The following is a 22,442-nucleotide window of genomic DNA, read 5'->3' on the forward strand; positions in this document are numbered from 1 at the left end:
CCTCAGGTGAAATTCCACTGGGAATTGTGATTTTTATCTGGCTGGTTAAGGGAGGCTAGTGAGATGCCTTGTCATTGTAATGTGTGTTCAAAGAGGACTAAGAGGAGGTGATGCTTTCATTTCCTTGCTTATTTAAGAACATGTATTAAAACACTCTAGATTTGTACAGCATGTGATAGACCTGATCTTTTTATTAAAATAATGCTTTAGAAAACATGCAGAAACTGTCACCAGGATAGAGAGTGGTTTTAGCTCCTCTGAATGCCCTGTGGTATGAAAGCAGATCTCCATGCATGCTCTTGAATACCGAGGGACATCTTGCCATGTTCTCCAGAATGAGGGAGATGTTCCCAGAGGGCATTACCCATCTCTTCACTTAGAACCCAGGGCTGAACCCATTTCTCTGGGAGCAGATTTGCTCCTTGCAATAATCCATGTGAGATTTTGAGGTTACCATAATGTCCTACTGTATTCTGATACCATTTATGAATAATCGCAGAGTTAACATGCTGTGGGCTTCTCATTCCTTCCAAGTTAGAAAATGGGCACAGATAAGGTAAAGCAGTTATATCACACAGCAACCTTGTCTTGGTTCAGTTGGGTGAGTCGTTTGAGCTTCAGTACACTGGGATGGTAATCATTTGGCTTTGACTTGTGGAAAATAGGTTGGTGGGGTTTTAAATTGTTTATTTGCTTGTCTGTTTGGGGTTTGGGGCTCTTCTCTCAGAAGAGTCTTACAATTTCAAAAGTAATCTGCTTTGGCAAGTACTTACCATTCTTGGGTATCAAAAGTTCTAGCTGCTAATGCAGTGGTTGTGAAGCTCTTTGTGCCTGCAAAATGGCAGTGTGTGCTTGCCAGCTCTTTATTGGTAAGACAGAGATGCTGCTGTCTTAGTTTTTGAGGGCCTTTCGATCTAACAATGAAGAATCAGAAGCTTAGCATAAAATAATTAGAATATTATCTGGCTAAGCTCCAAATTCTGTTATTGTCAATGTGAATTCAGGTTTGGGTTAGGACAACGTTGCTGTATTTAGCTGGAAGCTGTTGGCATTGACAGCTTCACAGAGCTCTTTGGCTGCATGCAGGGATGTAGGTAGCAGTGATGGGTCTTTGACCTCGGGGGAAACTGCCTCGACCACATCTGTGTCAGGGAGCTGATGCTCAGGAATGTTAATCTTAACATTGGTGTCAGTGCAACGTTCCGGTTATTTGTATTTAGTTCTGTCAAAGCCCCAACACATTGTTTATGAAATGCCTTCCCCATTCCCTGGCTGAAAATAGGCTGTTCAACAGCAATATTCTCCATGTCGTTGTTCTGATAATACTTGTAGCAGGCAGAATGTTGGCTCTTGCTAAGGCAAAAGTGATAACCAGCGGCAGCTTGATTGCAAGTGTGTATAACTCTGCTGTTTTCTTCCTCTCTTCTGCAGAAAACAAATTTGCTGTGACAGCAGCATTACTGAGCTGCTGTATGATTCTTTACACATGTTTTGCAATAACAAAGCCAGCCTTGAAAATGATGTGATAGGCATGCTGAACCCTTCAGTCACTCAGTGATTCACATTGCTTTTCCTGCCCTTCATTCACATCATGATGGCTCTGAGACTTCAACTGCAAGTCTGTATTTCTCTGTAGTGCCAGATATTATCAGAAAGCTAACAAAACCAGTCCTACCCTGAGAGCCTGTGGGGGGAAGGATAAATGCGAAGGCTGCATGAATGATCCCAGCACCCATAATGCAGGCAGAGGGAGGCAGTGGGTGGCTCACATGCTTTTAAAAAACGTGTAGAAATAGATGCCTTAGTGAAGGTTTAATAAAGCTCATCCAGACCAAAATGAGAACTTGGTAGCCTATGGCTATACCCAGCCATCTGTCTGAAGCTGTCTCCATCTCAGAGCTGTTTACTGTATGCTCAGGCTGGCTCACCAAGGCTGTTGTCCCTCTTGAGTTCCCGGCTGCCTCCTCTCCAGGGTCACTCAGACATACTGACTCCAGGGACCGCCTGTTCGGTGTGCTGATGAAAGGCAACAAGTTGTCTGCTTTGGTTCCCAGTCAGAAAAAGGCCTCTGACAGTGCATCCCTCTTTGCTTTTGTTTACAAAAAGCAAACCAGACCCATTTCAGCCCTTTCCTATGCTCCCTGCTGTCTGACACCCATCCAGAGCATCCCACCACCTGTGCCCAGTTCCACACCTATTCCAACATGCACATCCCTGGGTCATAGATGGGAATCTACCTGTTCACTGCCTTGGCCCTTCTCAGAGCTTGTCCCAGAGGGTAAATGCAGTTGGGGTTTTTATTCAAAGACTTTCACCCTGTTGCTCCTCTGGGGCAGCAGTGATGGATGCTCCTGCAGCTCTTTCCTCAGCTCAGTGTCCGTCATCCCTGCCAAGGCTCAGAGCCACAGTTACAGGTGGGTGAAGCCAGTGGTACCCAGCTGCCTATTAGAGGAGTATCACTTTATTCCTCTCTTGTTACTTTAAAATCTCCACTTTTTATTTTCCTTTCTATTTTGTTGTTTGCTTATCATTACCATCTTTCATTGCTAGTCCTGTTTCTCCTTAAATAAGAACTATATAAGTATACTGTTGCTATAAGTTCTGCTGTCTCCTGTTTGATAGTGTTGATGCTCCGTTGAGCATTGAAGCCCATCAGGCCATGTGGCACTGTGTGCTTAACAATGAGCCTGCACTGAAGTGCTTTGCTGCATCCATTTCTCGAAGGACTTGATTTCCTGCAACTTAATGCACAGCTGTTGGAATCCACACTCCTCCCATGCAGGCATCCATTAGTCTTTGCACCCACTGTGATCTGACCTGGTGGTTAGATGTAGTGCCTTTTAACCTGATGGAGGTGTAAACGACTGGGCAGCAGTGTCCCCTCTAACCTCCCTAACCCAGTGACCAAAGGCTGGGGAGGTACCAGTGTGGTGAACAGCAGAGAATGCCCTGTCTCATCTGCTCCCCCTCAATAGCCTCTCCTATTGCTACTGCTGGGAGCTGGACCAGTGGTTAGACTCAGGAAGGTTATTTTCTTGTATCTTTAAACTCCTCCCCTGCCCCAAATGGTGCCTCTTTTCCCAAGTTCCTTAGTGCATCTTCCCACTCAGAGCAGGTAAATCCATTACTGTTCACTGATGTTTCTTACCATCCAACCCATGCTTCTGTCCCAACTTACTATAAAATACCTGCCTTTCTCCTCCCAAAGAAATACATTGGCCGTTTGGCTGCATTTGATATGCCTCCATGGTTGCCTTTTTACAGGTCTCCCCTTATACATTTTCTCAGTGAGATGGTCGGTTTTAGCCTGTGCACAGCTGGCCTGAACTTGAACAAGTAGTGGGACTGCTGTTCAACAACGGCTGGCTTTACTCCCTGTCATCAGGTGTGGCGCATCCATGACTGCTGGCTTCATAAAGTCTGCAGACCTCTTATACATGCACATATGCACATGCTCACACACGCAGGAGAGAAATAAAGCCATAAATAAAAGGGCAGTAGTTGGGAACATTTGTCTCCCAAAGCACTGTGAGTGCAGCAACTGAAATATGCATCGGACTACAGGAGCCAGGTTAGAGCAGGAACACAAGGATGAGCTGTGAGGTTCAACATCTCCAAACAGATACCTAAGCTGGGAGGTCTGTGTGTGTTTTTGTCCATATTCCGTATTCATACGGTATACCCCAAACTGCAATAATTGCTGTTGCTCAGATCGTAGGGGTTGTAGCGTTTAGAAACAAGGATGTGTGATGATGAGGGACACTAAGCACAAAGATATTTACTGTGTTTCTAACTTTCCTGATGACTGATTTGTGCAGTCATTAAGGAAAAATGATGTACCCAGTCTTGTTCCAAAGGCACTTAATGCTCTATTCATGTTTTAATTTTTACTAGCTCGCAGGGGAGCTGAGTGAGCCAGCAGCATAGATGAAAATGTGTCTGATGCTCAAGACTGTCTGCGGGCTGACAATATTTGATCCCTGCTGCACTGAGTCAGGATTTGTCTTTATAAAACCAGCAGCCCAGTGCTCCTACAAACCCCTGGTGTGATACACACCTGCGAAATAGGGCTGGCATTCCTCAGAGAGCTCTGTGGTTCACTCCATCCAATACTGGAAAATCCCATTCTTTAAATGGGAGTTATAAAATGGCATTATAATACAACTGTTCGCTAAAATATGAAGTGTCAGTTAGCCTGGGCTGCTTGCTGCTTTAATTGCTACCCTCTTTAAAGTGCCACAGCATGGAAAATAGGCTCCATCAGCACCTTCCACGTGCCTTTATACCAGTGTCCTTGGGTAGCTCACACACCTCCTCCTGATTTGAGGAAATGCCATCTAACCCCCCCGCTCCCTGCAGAGACTTGCAGTGGCCATCTCAGGGCTTTTGCTTGTTTGGTCTTCAGGTTCAATAGCGTGGAAAAGGGCAGGGGTGCAGCTTTTAAGGCAGTTCTATGTGTTCACAGCCCTGCTGCTTTCTGTACCTCGTGAAGTCTTTGTGTGGGATCTAACAGTAGGGCAGGTGAAACAGGGGGAGAAGGTGCTATTTACTAAGTGGATGCCATAAAGGGGAGATGCAAGACTTCTCCTGCTGCAGTTACCTGCTTTTCTCCCATATATCTTGCGAGGTTTCCTAGATCAGGGAAATTGTGTATTGACAGGGCTCCAAATCTTGCAGGAGTTAAAGAACCCAAGATCATCACTTTCTCCAGGCAGTCTGGCTGCTGGAGGAATGGGCTCCAGACACACCAACCTCTTCCCTCTGCTGCAGCAACACATCCAGTTGAACCTTTTCCTTTGAGAAACTTAGGAAACTGTGTCTCTGCTGCAGAGCTGAGAGCAGAGCAGCTGGATAATGGAGACCCTATGTGGAACAGTCAGGGCAAGCCAGCATGGATGTTCCTTGTCATCCATGCCCAGGGAGAGGAATTCTCCTTGGATGCTGGTGCAAAGCCTGCTCTTGTGCCCACCGAGTGCTGCCCTCTGGGTGGGCTCCTTGGGACATTTCCATGGGGATTCTGGACAGTGTTCACAAACCTACTTGAACTGCACACTCCAAAATCCTTAACGTTCATGTATTTTTTCTAATCTTCCCATTTTTCTGGGGAATCTGCTTTGATGAAGCATTTCTAAAGCTTCTTTCAAACCGCAGTGCAATGCTTTGGTGTGTTTTGGTCAGGTCTCTGGTCCAGCTGCCCTGCCTTGAATATAGAGGAGACTACTCTTCCCTTTTAAATATACAAAAATCAGATGTATTTTCTGGCCTAGTACCAGCTAAAATCACCCAGCTGTGTGTGTTAAGGTAGGAGAGGAAAGCCCAGCTGGATGAATCCTTCCCTGCCATGTTCCCAGCCCACAGGCATGGACTTCTCACCATGCCAATGCAGCTGGGCATGAGACCATGCTGAAACAGATCTGTGGAAAGAAAAAAATTCAAAGAAACCATTTCCTAAACATCTCCTGAGATGCTGCAGCCACTGGAGAAATCATAGCAAGGAGCTGAACCCTTGTTTTAAGGTGGTTGACTGTCTCACTGAAGCCAAAGGAGTTACCTGCTAAATACCTTGCTGTTGTGAAGATAATTAAGTTAGTTTGGATGCCACAGAGTCTCTACTGCTGGGTAACACACACAGCTCAGGCATTTCAAGACTTCCAGTAAAGGTTCAGCTGGTGAGGAATGACCCAGGCTTTCCTTGGTGGTGTGTCTGCTCATGTCCTATGTCCTTGGGAGATCTCAAAGGTATGGAAGTCACAGGGCTGTGATTTCAGCGTCTGATAACAGCAGTGTGAGTTATAGTAAGAGCTGATACAGACTAAAGGATGCTGAAATGTAACTGTGAGGGTGCAAGGTTGGGCTCTGCTCATCGTTGGAGAAGTCTGCTGACACGCAGGAGCACAGCCCCTCACAGAAAAGGGGGTGTAAAGCATTGCAGGGCTCTGCTCCTTTTCTGTTTTATTTCACCCAGCATGTGTTTCAGCTCAGATAGTTGGGAAGGATGAACAAGGGCTTACTTACTTTCCATATAATCCTTAATGTGTGGAAATCTAAACCTGCAAGGATTTATTTTAATTTCCTCCAAAAAGTTGCTCCTGGCAGAATCTGATAAAGCTGGTTTTAGTCTAATTCTTCCCAGCCCCCGGCCCTGCCCTTGGTGAGCTATCAGAGCATACCTATCTTTGGGAATTCATTTGGTGATCACCACAGCTTGCATTCATTATCTCAAATACCTCCCAGATCGTTGGCTGATGCACCGGAGAAGTGATCTGACAGCATTTTCTGAAGCTTTTCACGTTGCAGGGAGGGGGGAGAATGTCCCCAGGTTCTTGCTGTTTTACTTTCCTGTCCCATGTCAAGCAGCTCCTTCAGTGCACAAAGTTAACAAGAAATGGAGCTGCTGTTTCTTCTTGAGTGTTCTTTGCTGCCTCTTTGTTTTCATCAGGATTTGTTCATTTATGCCCAAGGTTTTGATTTCTTTGGGTGCCAGACCGGCCTTGCTCCCAGCATAAGCTCCCTGTGTGGAAGAGAAGGTCATGGTCTCCCACAGGAGGCTCTAAACCTGGGCACAAACAGACATTTTGTACAAGTTTTTAAGAGCTTTTGGGGTACATATTCTGTTTTTAACCCTGCTACCAGCCCAGTGAATCAAGTAGCAGCCTTTCTATTTAGAGAAGTCTTAATGAATGACACATACCCTCATCGTCCAAAATATCAGAAGGATGACCTTATTGCAGCCTTCCAATACCTAAATGGGCCAACAAGAAATGGAGAGGGGCTTTTTCTGATGACACGTAGTGATTGGATAAGAAGGAATGGATTTAAACTGAAAGGGGGTGGATTTAGATTAGACATTAGGCAGAAGTTCTTCCCTGTGAGGGTGCTGAGGCGCTGGCACAGGGTGCCCAGAGAAGCTGTGGCTGCCCCATCCCTGGCAGTGTTCAAGACCAGGCTGGACAGGGCTTGGAGCAACCTGCTCTAGTGGAAGGTGTCCCTGCCTGTGGCAGGGGGTTGGAAATGCATGAGCTTTAAGGTCCCTTCCAACCCAAACCACTCTGAGATTCTATGATCAGAATAGGAAATGCAGCAAGGGTTAGTTTAAAGCAATTTGCACATACTTGGTAGAATAGAATGATCTTCGTCATTGCTGAACTCTGAAACAGAAAACAAATTTCTTGTGGAAACACAAACATAAGCTTGCTGCTGTGCTGGAGCAGAGTGATGCCTTGCAGGAGATATTTAGCATCATATTCTGACCTTTCTGGAAAGAGTTGATATGGAAGTATTTTTGTCATATTTGTTTAAGCTTTTTTCTTGCCTTTATTTATACTAGGCAGTATATTTGTTTCAATGATTCAGAAGTATGCCAGTCCCCAGTCCTTGGCATGTTAACAAAACTAACCATATAATAAACATAACCCCCTTAAATCTGTGCTCCAATGCTCTTAGGAAAGGCCTTTTTTTCCTGTCATCCATGTAAAGCACCAGGTGTGACTGTGGTGAGTTTAGGAGATAATGAAGATAATAACAAGAGGAAGGTTTAGTAGAGTCATTAGTGTAATGGCTATAGCTGATTTTTTGAAATAGAATTTCTGTATTATTTTATGTGCCACAGTCAAATTGTTTCTTGTGGTTTTCTCTTAAGAAAAAACACAATGTGTTGTTTTTGCACCATTTTCCATGCCTGGCCACCCTCACAGGTTCACCAAGGGGTGCTATTTGCTCTGCCTCAGTCACAGGCAGGAAACAGCATTTCAGAGCAACATCCCCCCCCACCTTGAGTGGAGGCAGAGGCGGGTTGACCATGAGCAACAACAGACTGTGATCCTGGACTCTAGAAAGCTGAGTCAGTGCAAGACGTCAATACAGTACCTTGGCTACACCCCCAGGGCTGCATCCACAGGTGATGAAAAGCGGTAGTATTTCTGTTGACTGCAAAGAACCTTGAATGAGACTCCTGTTCCACAGAGTGCAGCCCATCCATCCCCAGTACTTGGAAGTATTTTCTGTAGGAGATGGAAAATAGCAAAGAAAGAAAGAAAAGGAGAAGTATGAAAGGAGCAGGTTTGTCTGTGCTACTCAAACCTTGTAAAGAAGGCAAGGTTAAAGCTTACCTCGCTATGGCAGTCTTATTGATAGATATCATAAGTGATGAGGAGTCCTGATAATGAAATGCGAATTTTCTCCAGGGTCCAAAATAAATGATGGGGCTGATGGCAGTGGCTTCCCTAAGTCACATGGCACTGAGATGAAGCCCATTATTAAATTGTTTTCTGCATGTAGCTCACATATGCTTAAAATCTATGTGCCAAATAAAAGTTGGAAATACCTGAGATGAATTAGAAGGCAATTATGAAGTAGTCTCTTTGCAAAGGAATTTTTGGTGTCTGGTACTCGGCTACATTAGATTATTCAGTCTTTTCTGTCAGTGCAAATAAGATCATAACTCACATGTGCATGAAAGCAAATAGGTGATCTAGATCTAAAAATGCACACCGCCTAACTTTGATTTATGTTGAAGACAGACACAGAAATTATTAATTCCAGCATCCTGGGAATTACATTTAAGTATTAACAAAATTAGGCAAATTAGGCCTCAGCCTCTGAGTGCACCAAGGTACCCATGCAGTCTTCTTGTTTGATCTGAGATAAATGTTAGAATCATACTAAAGTTAAGCAATTTGTAGATGGGGGATAATGACTTTGGAAATGACTAGCGCTGTATTGTTTGTGAGATTGAATATTTATCAACCAACTTCAGGTCCCCAGAAATATGCTTGCATTGGTGCACTTTGTGATTATTCTTTCTTTAGAATAAGTATTATCATAAGGATTGAGTGTAAGTATATTATTCTTTTAGAATAAGTAGTGGATCCAATACATTTTTTAAATTAGAGAAAAGATGCATTAGGCTGTACCTGCCTGGGATACGTGGGGCAAGACAGAGTCCTGATCAAGTCTGTGAATTTACTGTTTAGCTTTGGCTGTCACAGTAAAATGCCATCAACCTGCATGGAAAGCACTTACTGAGGAGCACTTGAATTATTGCTAAAGTATCAGTGCTGCTGCTTAGTCCAAAGATAGTAGATGGATAAAAGCATTAGAAGTTTACAACTGGGTTTGGTAGGATTTGACATTTCCTTCTTATTGCTGACGTTCATTGCCTGGGGAGAGATGTAGAAGGAGTGAAAAAATGAACTTCTGATGAAATTTGAAGGCTTATAAAAATAGAATAACATTAACTCAATCTTTTTTCTGTTGATGCTAAAGAAAAAAAGTGAAGTTTGTGAATCTGGGTAACTTGTGAAAGTCTTACTTTAGAATAAGCATTTCCTCTGTTTCTCAGTGCAAGGTTGAATGTTGCTCTTTGGGGTTTTTTTGCCTATCTTGAAATCGGATCTGGGCCCAGGAAAACTCAGAGGTGGCCATCCATGCCCCAGGCTGGGCTGGCTTCCCCACCTCTCTAATGGTGAAGGAGCATCTTTACTGGCCCTTAAACCCTTATTGGTCACTAGGGAGGTGGGCTACCTTTTGTCAATCTGTAACACCTTGTAGCAGAGAAACAGCCCTTTCAGGACGTTGCTTATACAAGATTTTAAGCAGCAATGTCTGGTCTGATGAGTTACATCCATTTCTCTCCACATTGCTCTGAACTTTTCCATTTTGGAGCAAGTTACTGCTCTCTCACTGATTCTTTGTGGGCTGAATGAGTTGGAAGTACGGCTGTAATTTAAAGTAATCACAGCTGTCAATGCATATGCCAGTTTCTGTTCTAACAGATCTTCCAGACCTGTTACATATATAAATTGTCGGATTTTAAGTTTAAATGTATTCATAGGCTGGGAAGAACTTGGGCTGTAATTTATTTCTTAGGAAATATACCAATGGAGTGCCTCCAAAATGAAGGTAGAGTCCTCATCTCTGAGTGTTTGCTCCGTTCTGTAAAGAAATCAGAACATTTTATGTTGAGAGGTGGTTGAAATAGCATGTTTGTGCTCAAGGATTAAACCAGGGTGCTTATGACATAGCATGTAATGAAGAAATTGAAGCTGGTCTCTAGGTGCATCATGCTGAGTAAGAGGCTTGTTCTACATGGAACTGTCATATTAAATTCTTGTTGTGATTGCAGACCCCTTTGATTCCTAAATCTTTTGGAGGAGACTAATCTGAAATCAAAGTGAAGTTGCTTGGGGTTTGCATGCCAGAAGTGGTCACATTTGAAAAAGTTCAGTGAACCTGCAGAGGGAGGTTGAAATTAGTTGCTTCACTACAAAGCTTACAGCTAACATTACCTGCTGATTTGCTTCTTGCTTTGATTCTTCAGGCTCTGCTTTCTTGCTACCTTCTGAGTTGGTTTCAAAATGCATAAATCTAAAGGATGAGCATGTCCTGATTTCAGTCTGTTTAGGTTAAAAAAACCAAGTAAATCAGTCTACACTGGTAAAACAGATACGAGCATTAACACAGGGGCATGGCAAAACTGCATTTTTCTCTTCTGCCTCGTCCTTTGTGTAGTTATTCCCCTCTGTAAAGGTGTATATCACACTTTACTCTCCTGATTTACCAACATTTGACCTCCCTTTGTACCAAGGTAAATGGAGATAATTCCTTTCAAGTTCTTCTAAGTAGATACTGAGGGCTCTTTCCTTGATCCCTGTAAGATGACTCTGCTCCTTTGAAACCACTGGAGCAATGCCAGGAATCCAGCCTGTTATCCCTGCTGAATGTCAGCTTCTTTCTCTATTTTGATACTGGCATTTTGGGATGATTTGACCAAGAATATCATGCAATATTAAGTGCAAATGGGAATATTTCTGCCCTTCTGTATCGCCCTTAAGCCTTGTGTAGGCTGTGGGAACCTGGGGGTGTGCTTTTTGGTCCATTTACAAGAAAATGCCCTGGGTAGCCATGGCCCATATATAACCATGTAGATGGCCCTGCATTAAAGCTGATCTGTTGTTACTTTATATTTACAGTGTTCTGTCTCCTGTGGAAGGGGCCAAAAGCACCGCAGTGTGTACTGTTTGTCAAAGGAAGGGAGGCATATAGAAGAAGACTATTGCAAGCACCTTGCTAAGCCCAGCATGCAAAAGAAATGCAGAGGGGGCAGATGTCCGAAGTGGAAAGCAGGAGATTGGGGACAGGTGAGACATGTTGTATACCTTTGTGCACCCTTGGATATTCTTCCTCCGTCAAACTGGTTGGAAGCTGCTTTTCCCATCATTTCTGTCCTTTGTAGTTTTTTAAGGGTGAAAAGTTTCAGGTGAGATCCTTAGGTGGTACAAAACAGTGTAGCTTCATGGACAGCAGTGATTTGTACCAGCTGAAAACATGGCAACTTGCCTTTAGTGTCTATCTGAAAGTCAATTCCTTGCTGCTTATTTTGTTTTTGCTGGTAGAGGCATTAGTAGATAATATTAAAGAGAAACTACTTTTTATTTGTGGTTTTAATATCGTTATTATTTAAAATGTCACATCCCAAACAAAACCTTCCTTAGTTCTGAGAAATCTGAAACTAATTTTATTATTGGCTTCCTGGGAAAGCTTAACGTAGAATCAGAGCTCTTCATTAAAAATGCTTTGCTCTGCCTTTTGTTTCTTAACAAGCTCATTGCTTGATTTCGCTTCGTTAAAAAGGTCAGACACTGATGCATAAAGCAGAGGCTGCTGGAAATGTGAAAGTGCTTGGAGTTATTAAGCATTTTGTTTGCCGAAAGCATACCTCGAATCCTTGTTTTCCTGAAAAATAATGTCTTTGTCATCACCTTGAATCTGCTGCATCACATTTTTCTCTCTGAACCTCCCTTTTCCCCTCTACCTCATTAGTGTGCTAATCAGCAGAGGTATTGAAAATCCTAGACTAAATGAACTGTTAACTTGTGAAACATCATGTTCTCTTGAGGTCTGTCTTCCAAATTAAGGTACAAACCACCCGTTCTCACTGCATGCAAGTTCCCTGAAAGATAAACCATTAACATTGCTTCAGGCACACATGCAAATGTTAGGACTAGGACAGCATAACGTTGTTTAATGTCGACTATTAAAAAAGACAATAAAGCCACTGATGTTCTATAATTGTTTTCAGACTTGTACTTTTCCTTAATGCTTACCTTTGAACTCATAGGATAGGAGTATTTGCCATTATGTGTGTCAAGGGCTGAATGCCGAGGTTCAGTTACTGAGGTCTGGGTCCTTGACTTCAGGTATGGCTGGGAGCCCTCAGGTAGCTGTGCATAGCCCTGTGAAATGCTCCCATATTGGAAATCAAGTCAATATTATTACCTTTCTTACCTGCAGGACTGAAACCTCAATTTTATACAGGAAGCTAGATTGAAAAGGAGCCTGAGGCCATTAGATAGTCCCATCATATCCCATTTGCTCGTTATTTAAAGTACTTTTTTACACCTAATAACTGTAAACATAATAATGTAATGGTCTGTTGATTGCATTGAAACACACTAATATTAGTTGATACAAGTATGTGTTTTAAAACTTCCAACATTCTACCGCATGATCAGAGTTAATTTTATGCAAGTGGAGAAAGAAACCCAAGCTAATAGGAGGATGAGGTGATTTATGGCCTGAGGTAATCTCTTGTGACTGGGCAATTAAGGAATATTTGTATGCTAGCGATAAGAATAGTCAGTGCATTTCCAGGAGTGACTGCTCTGCTCAGGTCCCTGATGCTGGGTGTGCTCAGCCAGCCGGCATCTTGCTTGGGGAAAAAGAAAGGGTTAGAAACACTCATTCTGCACTATCAAGCTGAGCTTTTGGAAGCTCTGACATGGCTTCCTTGCTTCCTGATCCTCACTCGTGCTGGCAGAACTTCTTTGCCTGTGACAGATGAAGAGCTGCGGCTGTCACACTTTCAGGGCACTGGTCATGGCCATGTGAGAGCACATGGCTTTGCAGAAGATTTAATGCCTTAGAGCCAAGGTGGTTTTAGGTGCAGAACTTCTCATCAAGGCTATAGAACAGGCAGGGGTTCGGCACTTTGAATACCCAATAGATTGATCAGGGTCGAAATGCACACCATAACTCTGTGTCACCTTCCCCATCACCAGTGCCACTGTTGAAAAGAGGAGCCGTGGTCAGTTTGTTCTTCGATCCTATCAAGAAAAAGCCTTCTGAAGGTCCAATTACCTCAGAAAGACAATCCCAAAGCTGAGCTGCTGTGAGCTGGCTGCCTTCCATCCTGGGTAAACCAGCAAAAGTCTGTGTGAGAAATAAGGGTTTTCCCATAAGAGTGCATCTTTTTTGTCACCACATATGCACAGGACCTCATGTACCTTTAAGGTTTTTTTTTGGGGGGGTTATTCTTTTTCATTTTGGAAAATGAATGATTCAAAAATCATGATTAAAAAATACAGAAATGGTTAAACTGAATCCCCGCTGGCAGCTGTGCTCCACTTCAAGTTTTTTTTCTCTCTGGATGTTTTGTATTCAGAGGCTGGATAATTCTCTTCTAGGTTGTTATGAATCCACTTTCCTGCAGCAAAGCATTTTTAATGTGTCTGCAATATCAGAGGGCAAGCAAAAAAGGCTTTTTCTCCAAGTTTTAAATATGCTTGTATCTGCACTGAAATGTCAGATTGAATAGGTTTGCATCTCCTAAGTGGTATCAATTATGGTCGTTTACCTTTCACTTAGCAAAAACACCAACATTTATTCTGCTGTGTGGTATTTACATATAGCAGCTACAGGCTGAAATCCAGGCTGGTCTGAAAACACAGGTAGAGCATCAGGTAGAACTTCCCTGTAGCTGTGTTGGCACTTGGCAGTTTGGTGATTGACTTTCTCAGTGGGGGAAGGAGCACTCCTGGGAAAACATATGGACATTGTCAAAAGGACTAACAGGCTGCCTGACTCATGGCATCCCGTAGGAGAATATATACAGGTACAGCAAAAGCTGTCTGCCCCAGACTGAGTATCTTCTGGCATTGTCAACCAGCTGTATCTCCCCAAGGCAGACACAGGTTGGCTGTTCTGGATTAAAACAGACAGGATGAAAATGATGTTAGAAACCTTCTTTTCTTGCCTCTGTAATAGAGTGGAATGGTGTGATTTTGAAGCCAGCCATAAACGCAGTGAAAGAGTTCACTCCCCCACTGCAAATCCTCGCACACATTCGATCAGGGTGCAGCATTTATTCTCATGGGCTTACATAGGGGCTAAGGTTCACCTAGGCACACAGTGAAATGAGTCTATGGCTTTACCTGGTGCCGTGCTTTGCCCATCACAGATAGGGATCAACCTCTGTCTCCCCAGACCCGCTCTGCCTGGGTGTCACACACAGCACAGCCCCCATGAAAGACCCACTGCATCGCTAGTGCTCCTTTATCATAACATACCCGGGCATGTGCCTTTTAGGTGACTGATAAATGCAAACCAAAAGGCATTTTGGAGCATGGTATGCATCCTGGTGTACATGTTTCTCAAGTTTGTGGCCATTATTTAGTTTAATTGTTCCCTGTGGAATGCATAGGACAAACACAGTGCTGTTAATCACAGGGCAGCAGCGCAGCATATGGGAAGCATTTGCATCACCAGTGACAGAAATCTCACTGCTACGTTCAAAAGTTACACAAAAAAAAAATCCCTTCCACCATCTAACAAATATCTGGAGCCAGGCAGATATTCACAGTCAGCTTTTCTTTGGTCTTCTTGGCTTTATGGGGCATTTGGATAGTAAAGCAAATGGAGAATTACAGAGGAATACTCTGCAGAAGAGAGAGTTGCTTCCCCATTAGGCACTGTTTAATTCCCTGCCTTAAGAAGTCTCACTTCTATGGGTATTGCAATAACGGGCTGTAAACTTGTTTTCTTAGATCCTGATGTATTAATAAGATTACTTATATTAATGGTTAATTCCGCAGATGGCAAACGGTAATAGCTGTGTTGTAAATACATACCTTTGATTTTTACAAGCTTTCTTCTATAAATGCAAATTCTCTTTATTCCAAATCTATACAGTATACTTTAAGATCTAGCCAGGAAGAATCCATACCAGAAGGACATTGAGTACTGCTACATATATTACAGTGTGCAGTCACAACACTAAGAAATGTTGCATGAAACTAAAAACAAGCTGTTAAAAGCATTTTGGTGAAGATGATAATTTGAAGATGTCTGAGAAACAGAGGAATTCGGGCTCTTTTCGCTGTGCCTAGAAGTGGGGAGGAATGTGCCCACAGTGTGGTGAAGGAAATGTGAAATGCAGTTCATTAAAAAAAGACATTTATTTTCACAAACTAACAGGCTTGTGTGCGTGGGCTTGTTTAGATGCATGCTGAAAGAAACCCCAGCTTGTATCATACCTTTACCTTTCTATTGCTACTCACTTTCTTCTATATAATCCAAGTTTGCTTTTCATTAAAGTCCCCTCCAGTTGTGTCATTTGATATATTTTGAGCTATTACCTTCTTGAGCTGAGTGCCTGTGAAGTAATAGGCAGAGCCTGTCTCTGTCATGCCTGTGGTTTAAGTTCAGCAGCGCGGCTATCTCTCTCCAGAGGTTTTTGCAGCAGAAATCCCGGCCGGGAAATCCTGACCCCACTGAAGCCCACTGCAAAAATTCCTGCTGGCTTGAGCGGAGCAGGGATTTCTGTCTGCAGAAAAGCCTCCCCTGGAAGTTTAAATGCTGGCTTTAGCACGTCGCTGTCACGGCCGCGGAGTTCAAAGCAGAGGGCGAACCCGTGGAACTTACCGTGATGCTGCGACCACCACTCACCTTTTGTCCCTTCCTCCAGTGCTCGGTGTCCTGCGGCCGGGGAGTCCAGCGCCGCGCCGTGCACTGTCACAGCGGCACCCTGAAGGCAGCCGAGGAGGCAGAGTGTGACCCGTCCAGCCGTCCCCCTCCGCTGCAGGACTGCCACCTCCCCGAGTGCCCCACGCACCGCTGGGCAGCCGGCGAATGGCAAGCGGTAAGCGGGGTCCCCCCCTTCACTTCCTGGGGTCACGTCACTTGTGCTCTCACGTGTGCGGTGCAGGATGGTGCTGGAGATGGGGAGCTGCTAAGGCTGGAGGTCGGTGCTGGAGGGATGAGGTTTTGGGGCTGCAAACTGGGCTTGCCAAAAGATAAAGCAGAGGAAACACTCACATGTACGGCTGGAAGGGGGAGCTGAGAAATACCTCGATAGTGTTAATATGTGGCTTTGTGCTGCCCTATCTTTGGCTGGGACCTTTGCAAGTGGTGAGCAGGTTTTGGGTGGGGCAGATTTGAGTCTGTTCCTGGAGGCTGAGCCCTGCTGTGCTGCTCCAGCGGTCAGCCCTGTGCTTCTGGGTTTGAAGGACTGGTAATTCCCACTTTCCTGCCCCCCTTCCCCTAGCTCCTTCTGCCATCTCTTTCCTTTCACTGAGCTCCTGGTCCATGCTTTTTGTCAAGCTATAAGCAGAGCTGAGATGCAGTGTCCCACAGGAGATGGTGCCCATTGTGGCAGGCTTTGAGTATACAACAGGTTTTGGCAGAGAGAGCTCAGACCAGGTACCAAAATGGTGACTTTTGTTCTGGCTTAATTCAGTTTTTAGTCATCCCTGCCCCAGTCCTCATCCTTTCCCGTCCTATTGTCCCAGGCTCTTCCCAAGAACTGCCAGACTTGGAAATGGGAAAGGTGATGGAGCTGCCAGCTCTGGGGAGCTGACTCCTGTCACACATCTGCAAAGGGGCTGCCACTCCTATGGAGAGGGTGTCCTTGTCACATAGGGAAGAGGGGATTGCACATCATGGGCCCTCCATGGGAATGCAGGGGATGGAGGGGTCCAGCATTCACTGGTAGTCAGGCTGCTTTTATATTGCTCCTGCATGGCCCAGGGAGGTCTTGAAGTGGAATGAAGTTGGCTGAGGTTCCTTTGCCTGCTGAGACTCTGTAAAGAGGCCATGGTGTAAATGCAAATCGAGGCCTCATGCTCCGGTAACAGAAGATAGAGAAGTGTTGCTGGCTTCCTGCTCAAAGCCTTGGTGTTCACAGGCACTCAAGAGCCTGCTCTTGTTGTATCACTAAGGAAAAAAGAAAGAAAGAAAGGGGGAAGATAGGAAAAGCAAATTTACTGATAACAGAAAAAAGTCTCACAGGTACAGAGGCTGTACAGCTTCCCTGCTGCAGCAAGGAAAGATTCAAGGTGAGGTCAGCACCTGCTTTTTTCTTATCCTCCTTCATGAGCTATTTCTTGCCTCCTCACTGTGTCGAGCACCCCTGACTGCAAGCACTTGGGTGTGTGACATTGTCTAATATCCCCTAATATACCAGGCACCTTGGCCTGGTAGGAACAGTGTAAATAAGTTTAGCTTGCAGCATGGTCTGGTGTGAGGTGTCTTTGTCCATGGCAGGGGGTTGGAACTGGATGATCTTAAGGTCTTTTCCAACCCTAACTATTCTGTGATTCTGTGATTCAGAGCTAAGCTGATGGCTCAGTGGTACCCAACGGAAACATCCCAGCCTGGAAAAGAAATGTAGGAACAGCCCAGGGGGCTCAAGCAAATTCCTTGCAATGAACTTTTGCTTTTACAGAGCCCGTTAAATTTCCTCAGCTAATAAATTTACAGGCAGCAAAAGTAGGTCAGCAAACAGCATGCAGTTGCAGTCCTTATCCAGTGGTGTAATTAGCTCTGAAGAGCCACGGCTCCTACCCCATCATTTCGCTTCTTCCCTTTACTTTTACAACTTCTCAAACCAGTGGCAAGAGGCCTCTGCCTGCCTCTACCCTACCAAGCCCTTGGTGGGAGGTGGATGCTGATGTTTTCCTCAGTTTCCCAGTACTGGGAAAAATTCAGTGTGTTACAGAGGGGTTTTCTTTGTTTCCCCTGGGGAGCTTTGCTAGGGGAAAGCTGGGCTGGAAGTTTCCTCACCCATAAATAACCGTTAACAGAGACATGCAGGAGATCCCAAATGTGAGCTCTGCCCTTTGGCTGACTTCAAGCAGTTCTGAGCACTTGTTATTTTGTTCTGATGTACCTGGTGAAAGAAGGTAATAGCAGCTTCTCCCCAGCCGTAAGTAGGGGCTACGCATTATTTATAGTGAGGTGGCAGAGACTGCGTTAGTAACTCTGAGCAGGGAACAGCAATGAACCCTAACTGATACGAAAGGCAGGATGTAAAATAACAGCCCAGCGCTGTCTTATTCTTGATTTCATATCTTTAGAGGGAATCTGTAAAGATGGGGTTTTGTATTGTTTCTTTTTGTTGTTATTTTAAGGAAAAAAGTTGGTCTTGTCAATGAAAGGAATAGGGAACTTACTGGAAACCATTTATTGCTCTGTTGGTGTATCAATCAATCACCATTAATTAGCTGTCCTCAATGCCCACACCAGGGAGAAGAAACTCAGTAGAAAGGGCCTTGTTAATGTCGAAGTACAACTCAGACCATGGTCACGAAGAAAAGGGAATATTGGGGAGAGAAAGGGTTTTTTTTAATATGAACCTCTCTGGAAGCTCCAATGCAGTGCTTGAATTTTTGACATTTGCCATTTGGGGGAAAATCCTTGTCTGACTGGGACTGCAGAGTTACCCAAGGCATGTTCGGAGTGTTCGTGGCTTGGGGTTTCATTTCATCTCTGTGTCAGGTTTTGATTTAAAATAAGATGCCAAAGAATGCTTTTGCAAAGCTATGCCTTTGGGGTTTTTAATTACTATTATTACTCTTCCAAAACAGTTGCAGAAGTGTTTGAAATTGTTCTTAATTTGAACTGCCAGGAAAACAATTCAGAATATGGGAAATGAGGCAAAAGAGACAAATACTGTCAAATGCCTGAGCTGTTTTTCAGCCCTTGCTATCAATAGCTTTTATACCCTGGCTCCTGTGTTTTGTGGGAGATTTAGTTCAGCCATGAACATGAGATTTCATACAAAATCTATCACCATATTAAAAGAAAAAATAGCCTTCTCATGCTAGCTGAACTGTCCACTTCCTACATGAATAATGTTTTATAACCTTGGGGTGGCTGATTGGAAACTGCAGTGCTTCTCTTTGATTTATTTTATGATGGTCTCTCTGTCTTTGAGCCATATTTAATATCTCAATGGGATTAATTTAATTGCCAGTTATACCAAAAAATGCAAATAATCAAACTTCAATTTACTGATGATGATAAAATGCACAGAGGCTGGCTCAGGTTTATTTGGCCATGCAACCATTATTTGTAGAGAAACCCAAAGCAGGCTGGAGTGTGCTTGAAGTTGTCAATCTCTCATCAGCGACTAATGATTTTAAACAGGGAAGGGCTTTTGATATGATAACTCTTCAAAGCCAGTGTCAAAAGACACGTCGATGGCATAGAGGTTGTTCATCCTTTTAAAATTAAGCCTGATCCAATGTACTTGGTAAATTTAGGCTTAATTATACATTAAGGGGAGGAGACAAAATCAGACTTGTGTCTTCCTAATCCTTCCAAGGTGCCTCCTTTGAATGTGAGCAGCAGAGGGCTGGAATGATTCACCCTATGCTAATGACCGTGTGCTGGGCTGGTGTATCCCAAACCAGAGGCAAGGCAGGCTCTGAGCATCCCATGGCACCACTCTCACTGCACTGGAGAGTCCCTTGCTGAGAAGGAGCAGGAAGGTTTTGGGTTCATGCTGCCCCTGAAAGGGAAGCTACGTGATGATGGAACATAACGATTCCTTATTCACATGCATAAACCCCTTCTGGATTTTACTTATATAACAGGGAGATATCAGAGAAGGTCAAATATAGCACAGCTTGTTTGCTGTCTGGGGAAATCAAACTCCTCCAGTACCCATAGGATCACTGTGTTTCGGCACAGACCTGGGAGGAGCTTCCACTCCAAGGGCTTTTACAGCAAGAGAGTAAATAAGGTTGAAAGCACAAGAAGCCCTTGGGGTCTTCTGGCAGATTACGGATTTTGCAGTGTTGACTGTTGCCTGAGAGCTCCTAAGTTATTCCTTCAGAATAGATGCTGCTTTGTGGGGCTGCCTCTCCTTCACCGTTGCCCTCCGCTTTGCTCAGTTACTAAATATTTACAACCAAGGTTGCTGTGACATTCCTGGTTTGCTGCTCTTGCTATGGATTGATCTGATTTTTCAAAGTCTTGGTTCTGACAGCTAATTATGGAAAGTGAAGGCCTGACAGTGCCTGTGCTTTGCAATTAGATGAAACCACTAATATCTTGCTAATTGTGGGCCAGTCAGGAAAGCAGGAGTCACTTTGGGGAGGCTGGGAATGATGTGTGGAGGGTGAGACTCTAACTAAATTAAACTGGGACAGTCCTAGGTGACTTCAAGTGGTGTTTCTGTACAAATAGGGATGGTCTGATTGAATGTTTTATCCTTTTCCTTAGGGGAAGACATTTCCTGCATGTTACATAAAATGATTATTTTCATGCATGTTTCTCCTTGTTAATCCAGTTAGTTGAAAGTGTTAGAAGCCCATTTCAGGATATAACTTTAAGAAAATAGGGCTGTATCCAGACAGCTGCTAGTACGCTGATTTAGTTTGTTTTATGTGTGTTTTCTGTAAGATGCTCTCCAAGCACAGACCCACTCCCAGGAGCGTAGCTTTTTCCAACATGAGCAGAGAAAGAACCAAGTCCTTAAAGTCTCCAGAAGACCCCAGGGAGCAGCTGTGCTCAGCTAGCATGGGTTGCTCTTACTATTGCTCAGGGCAGTGTTGGAAAGAGAATAAACCCATAGGGCTGCCTCTGCTGCAGCAGCTGCAGAGATGTGCCCCATGCCATGGCAGGGCAGAGTGCTGCTGCTCGCCTGCTGGCAGGGACAGGGGAAGGGAACCCACCACACCAGCCACAGCCAAGGGCGCATGTTGGAAGGGGGATGGCTGAGTTGTCATTCTCCAAACAGCTGTATTTATTAAGGCTGAAATAGAATCACAGAATGGTTTCTGTTGGAAGGGACCTTAAAGCTCATCCACTTGCAACCCCCTGCCACAGGCAGGGACACCTTCCACTAGACCAGACTGCTCAAAGCCCCGTCCAACCTGGCCTTGAGCACTGCCAGGGATGGGGCAACCACAGCTTCTCTGGGCACCCTGTGCCAGCGCCTCAGCACCCTCACAGGGAAGAGCTTCCTAATGTCTAATATCTTCCTAATATTTGTATATCCCCTCTTTCAGTTTAAAGCTGTTTCCTCTTGTCCTATCAAATGCTGAGGACTGGCCCCTTTCCCCCTTGCTGCACCTCCTGGCCTGGCATGCCCATCCCTGCATCTCTTGGTCCCATCACTGGACTCCACATCTGCCCCATCCCAATACTTGCTACCTCAGTTTCTCTTCTCTCCACACATTTGGAATTTGCTCCAGAGGATGGGAGCAGTTTGTCACCGGATGCTCCCTCAACGCCCAGCATCAAATTTGGCCTTGGGTGATACCAATGGAAGATGCCAACACGGGGCACAAAGCCATCTACTCACTCAGGCTGCCAGCAGGGCTTGCTCTGGATGTGGATTGATTTGTTAAAGTCCCTGATGCGTTGCATGAGCTGTTGTTTGTTGCAAACAGTGCATGAAGACATGCGGGGAAGCATCCCGGTACCGCAAGGTGTTCTGTGTGGATGAGAACAAGCAGCCGCAGAACAGCGGCTACTGCGATGCCAGCAAACGCCCTCCCGAGATCGAGAGCTGCGGGCTGCCACCCTGCGAGTACGTCTGGATCACCGGAGAGTGGTCGGAGGTGAGTCCCCATCCGTGTCCCTCAATAGGGGATGTGCTGCTACACACCAGGCCACGCTCTCCTCCTCTGGCCACTGGCCTTGCTGAGATATTGCAGCCCAAATCAACAGTGGCAGGGCAGCACTGAGTGGTGTAATTGTTATTTTGGGGGTTGTTTCAGTGTGCAGTTTCCCTGCTGGAAAGATAGGAGCAGGGCTGTGGGAGAAGACCAGAATATTAAAGACTATAAACGCTAGTATGCTCAGCATCCTAACTAATACCTAGAGACAATTTTCTTCCAAAGCACATTGCCTCCAACAGGCACCCTCTGTGGGTTTGTGCTATTTCATTTCATTTATTCGGTTTTATTCCCACCCCCTCCCAGTGAGCTCCACGAGCAAGGGTCTGGGTGAGCATCCAGGGGTAAAGGTGAGCCTGGATGTGACTGAAGGGACATCCTTCCTTGGTGTTGTCTCTGGCATGAGCAAAGGCAGCAGGTTCCCTCTCACTGCTAGGAGAGGGCTTGGCAAGGAAAGGAGATGAGTTTTCTTTGTGGCAGGCACTGCATGCGGGAGGACCTGGGCTAATCTCGGCCTGTTTCCTTCTGCTGCGAGTGAAGGATTACTTTCCACTTGGAGGAGCAGCAGAGGGAAATGACAAGGCAGCTGCTGACACAGCACTGATTAGAAAGAAAGAACAAGGAAAGGGAGAAAAAGAAAACAGGCTGGGGCTGAGGGGGAGGAGAGACAAACCACCCAAGACAGCGCAGGAGGGAGAAACGCAGAGATGAGAATTTGTTGGAGAAACCTGGTCTCCTGGGTGGTTTTCTGAGAGAAAT

At 44.8% G+C, this 22,442-nt stretch overlaps 1 protein-coding gene across 6 annotated transcripts in view; it reads left to right on the forward strand.

Moving 5' to 3' along the window:
- Positions 1-22,442, forward strand: part of ADAMTS9 (ADAM metallopeptidase with thrombospondin type 1 motif 9) — a 91,045-nt gene that overhangs the window by 48,286 nt on the left and 20,317 nt on the right. For 5 of the 6 annotated variants that reach the window (XR_010614260.1, XR_010614261.1, XM_065687101.1 and 2 more), the window contains 3 exons: positions 10,971-11,138; positions 15,743-15,916; positions 21,456-21,626. Coding sequence is in view for 4 of the 6 variants with exons in the window: in XM_065687101.1 (XP_065543173.1) it covers positions 10,971-11,138; positions 15,743-15,916; positions 21,456-21,626 (513 nt within the window). In the remaining 2 variants the exon portion in view is untranslated. The remainder of the gene's footprint in view (positions 1-10,970; positions 11,139-15,742; positions 15,917-21,455; positions 21,627-22,442) is intronic. The other variant, XM_065687102.1, reaches the window with a different exon arrangement.

Source organism: Lathamus discolor, chromosome 7, assembly GCF_037157495.1.
Source record: "Lathamus discolor isolate bLatDis1 chromosome 7, bLatDis1.hap1, whole genome shotgun sequence".
NCBI lineage: Eukaryota > Metazoa > Chordata > Aves > Psittaciformes > Psittacidae > Lathamus > Lathamus discolor.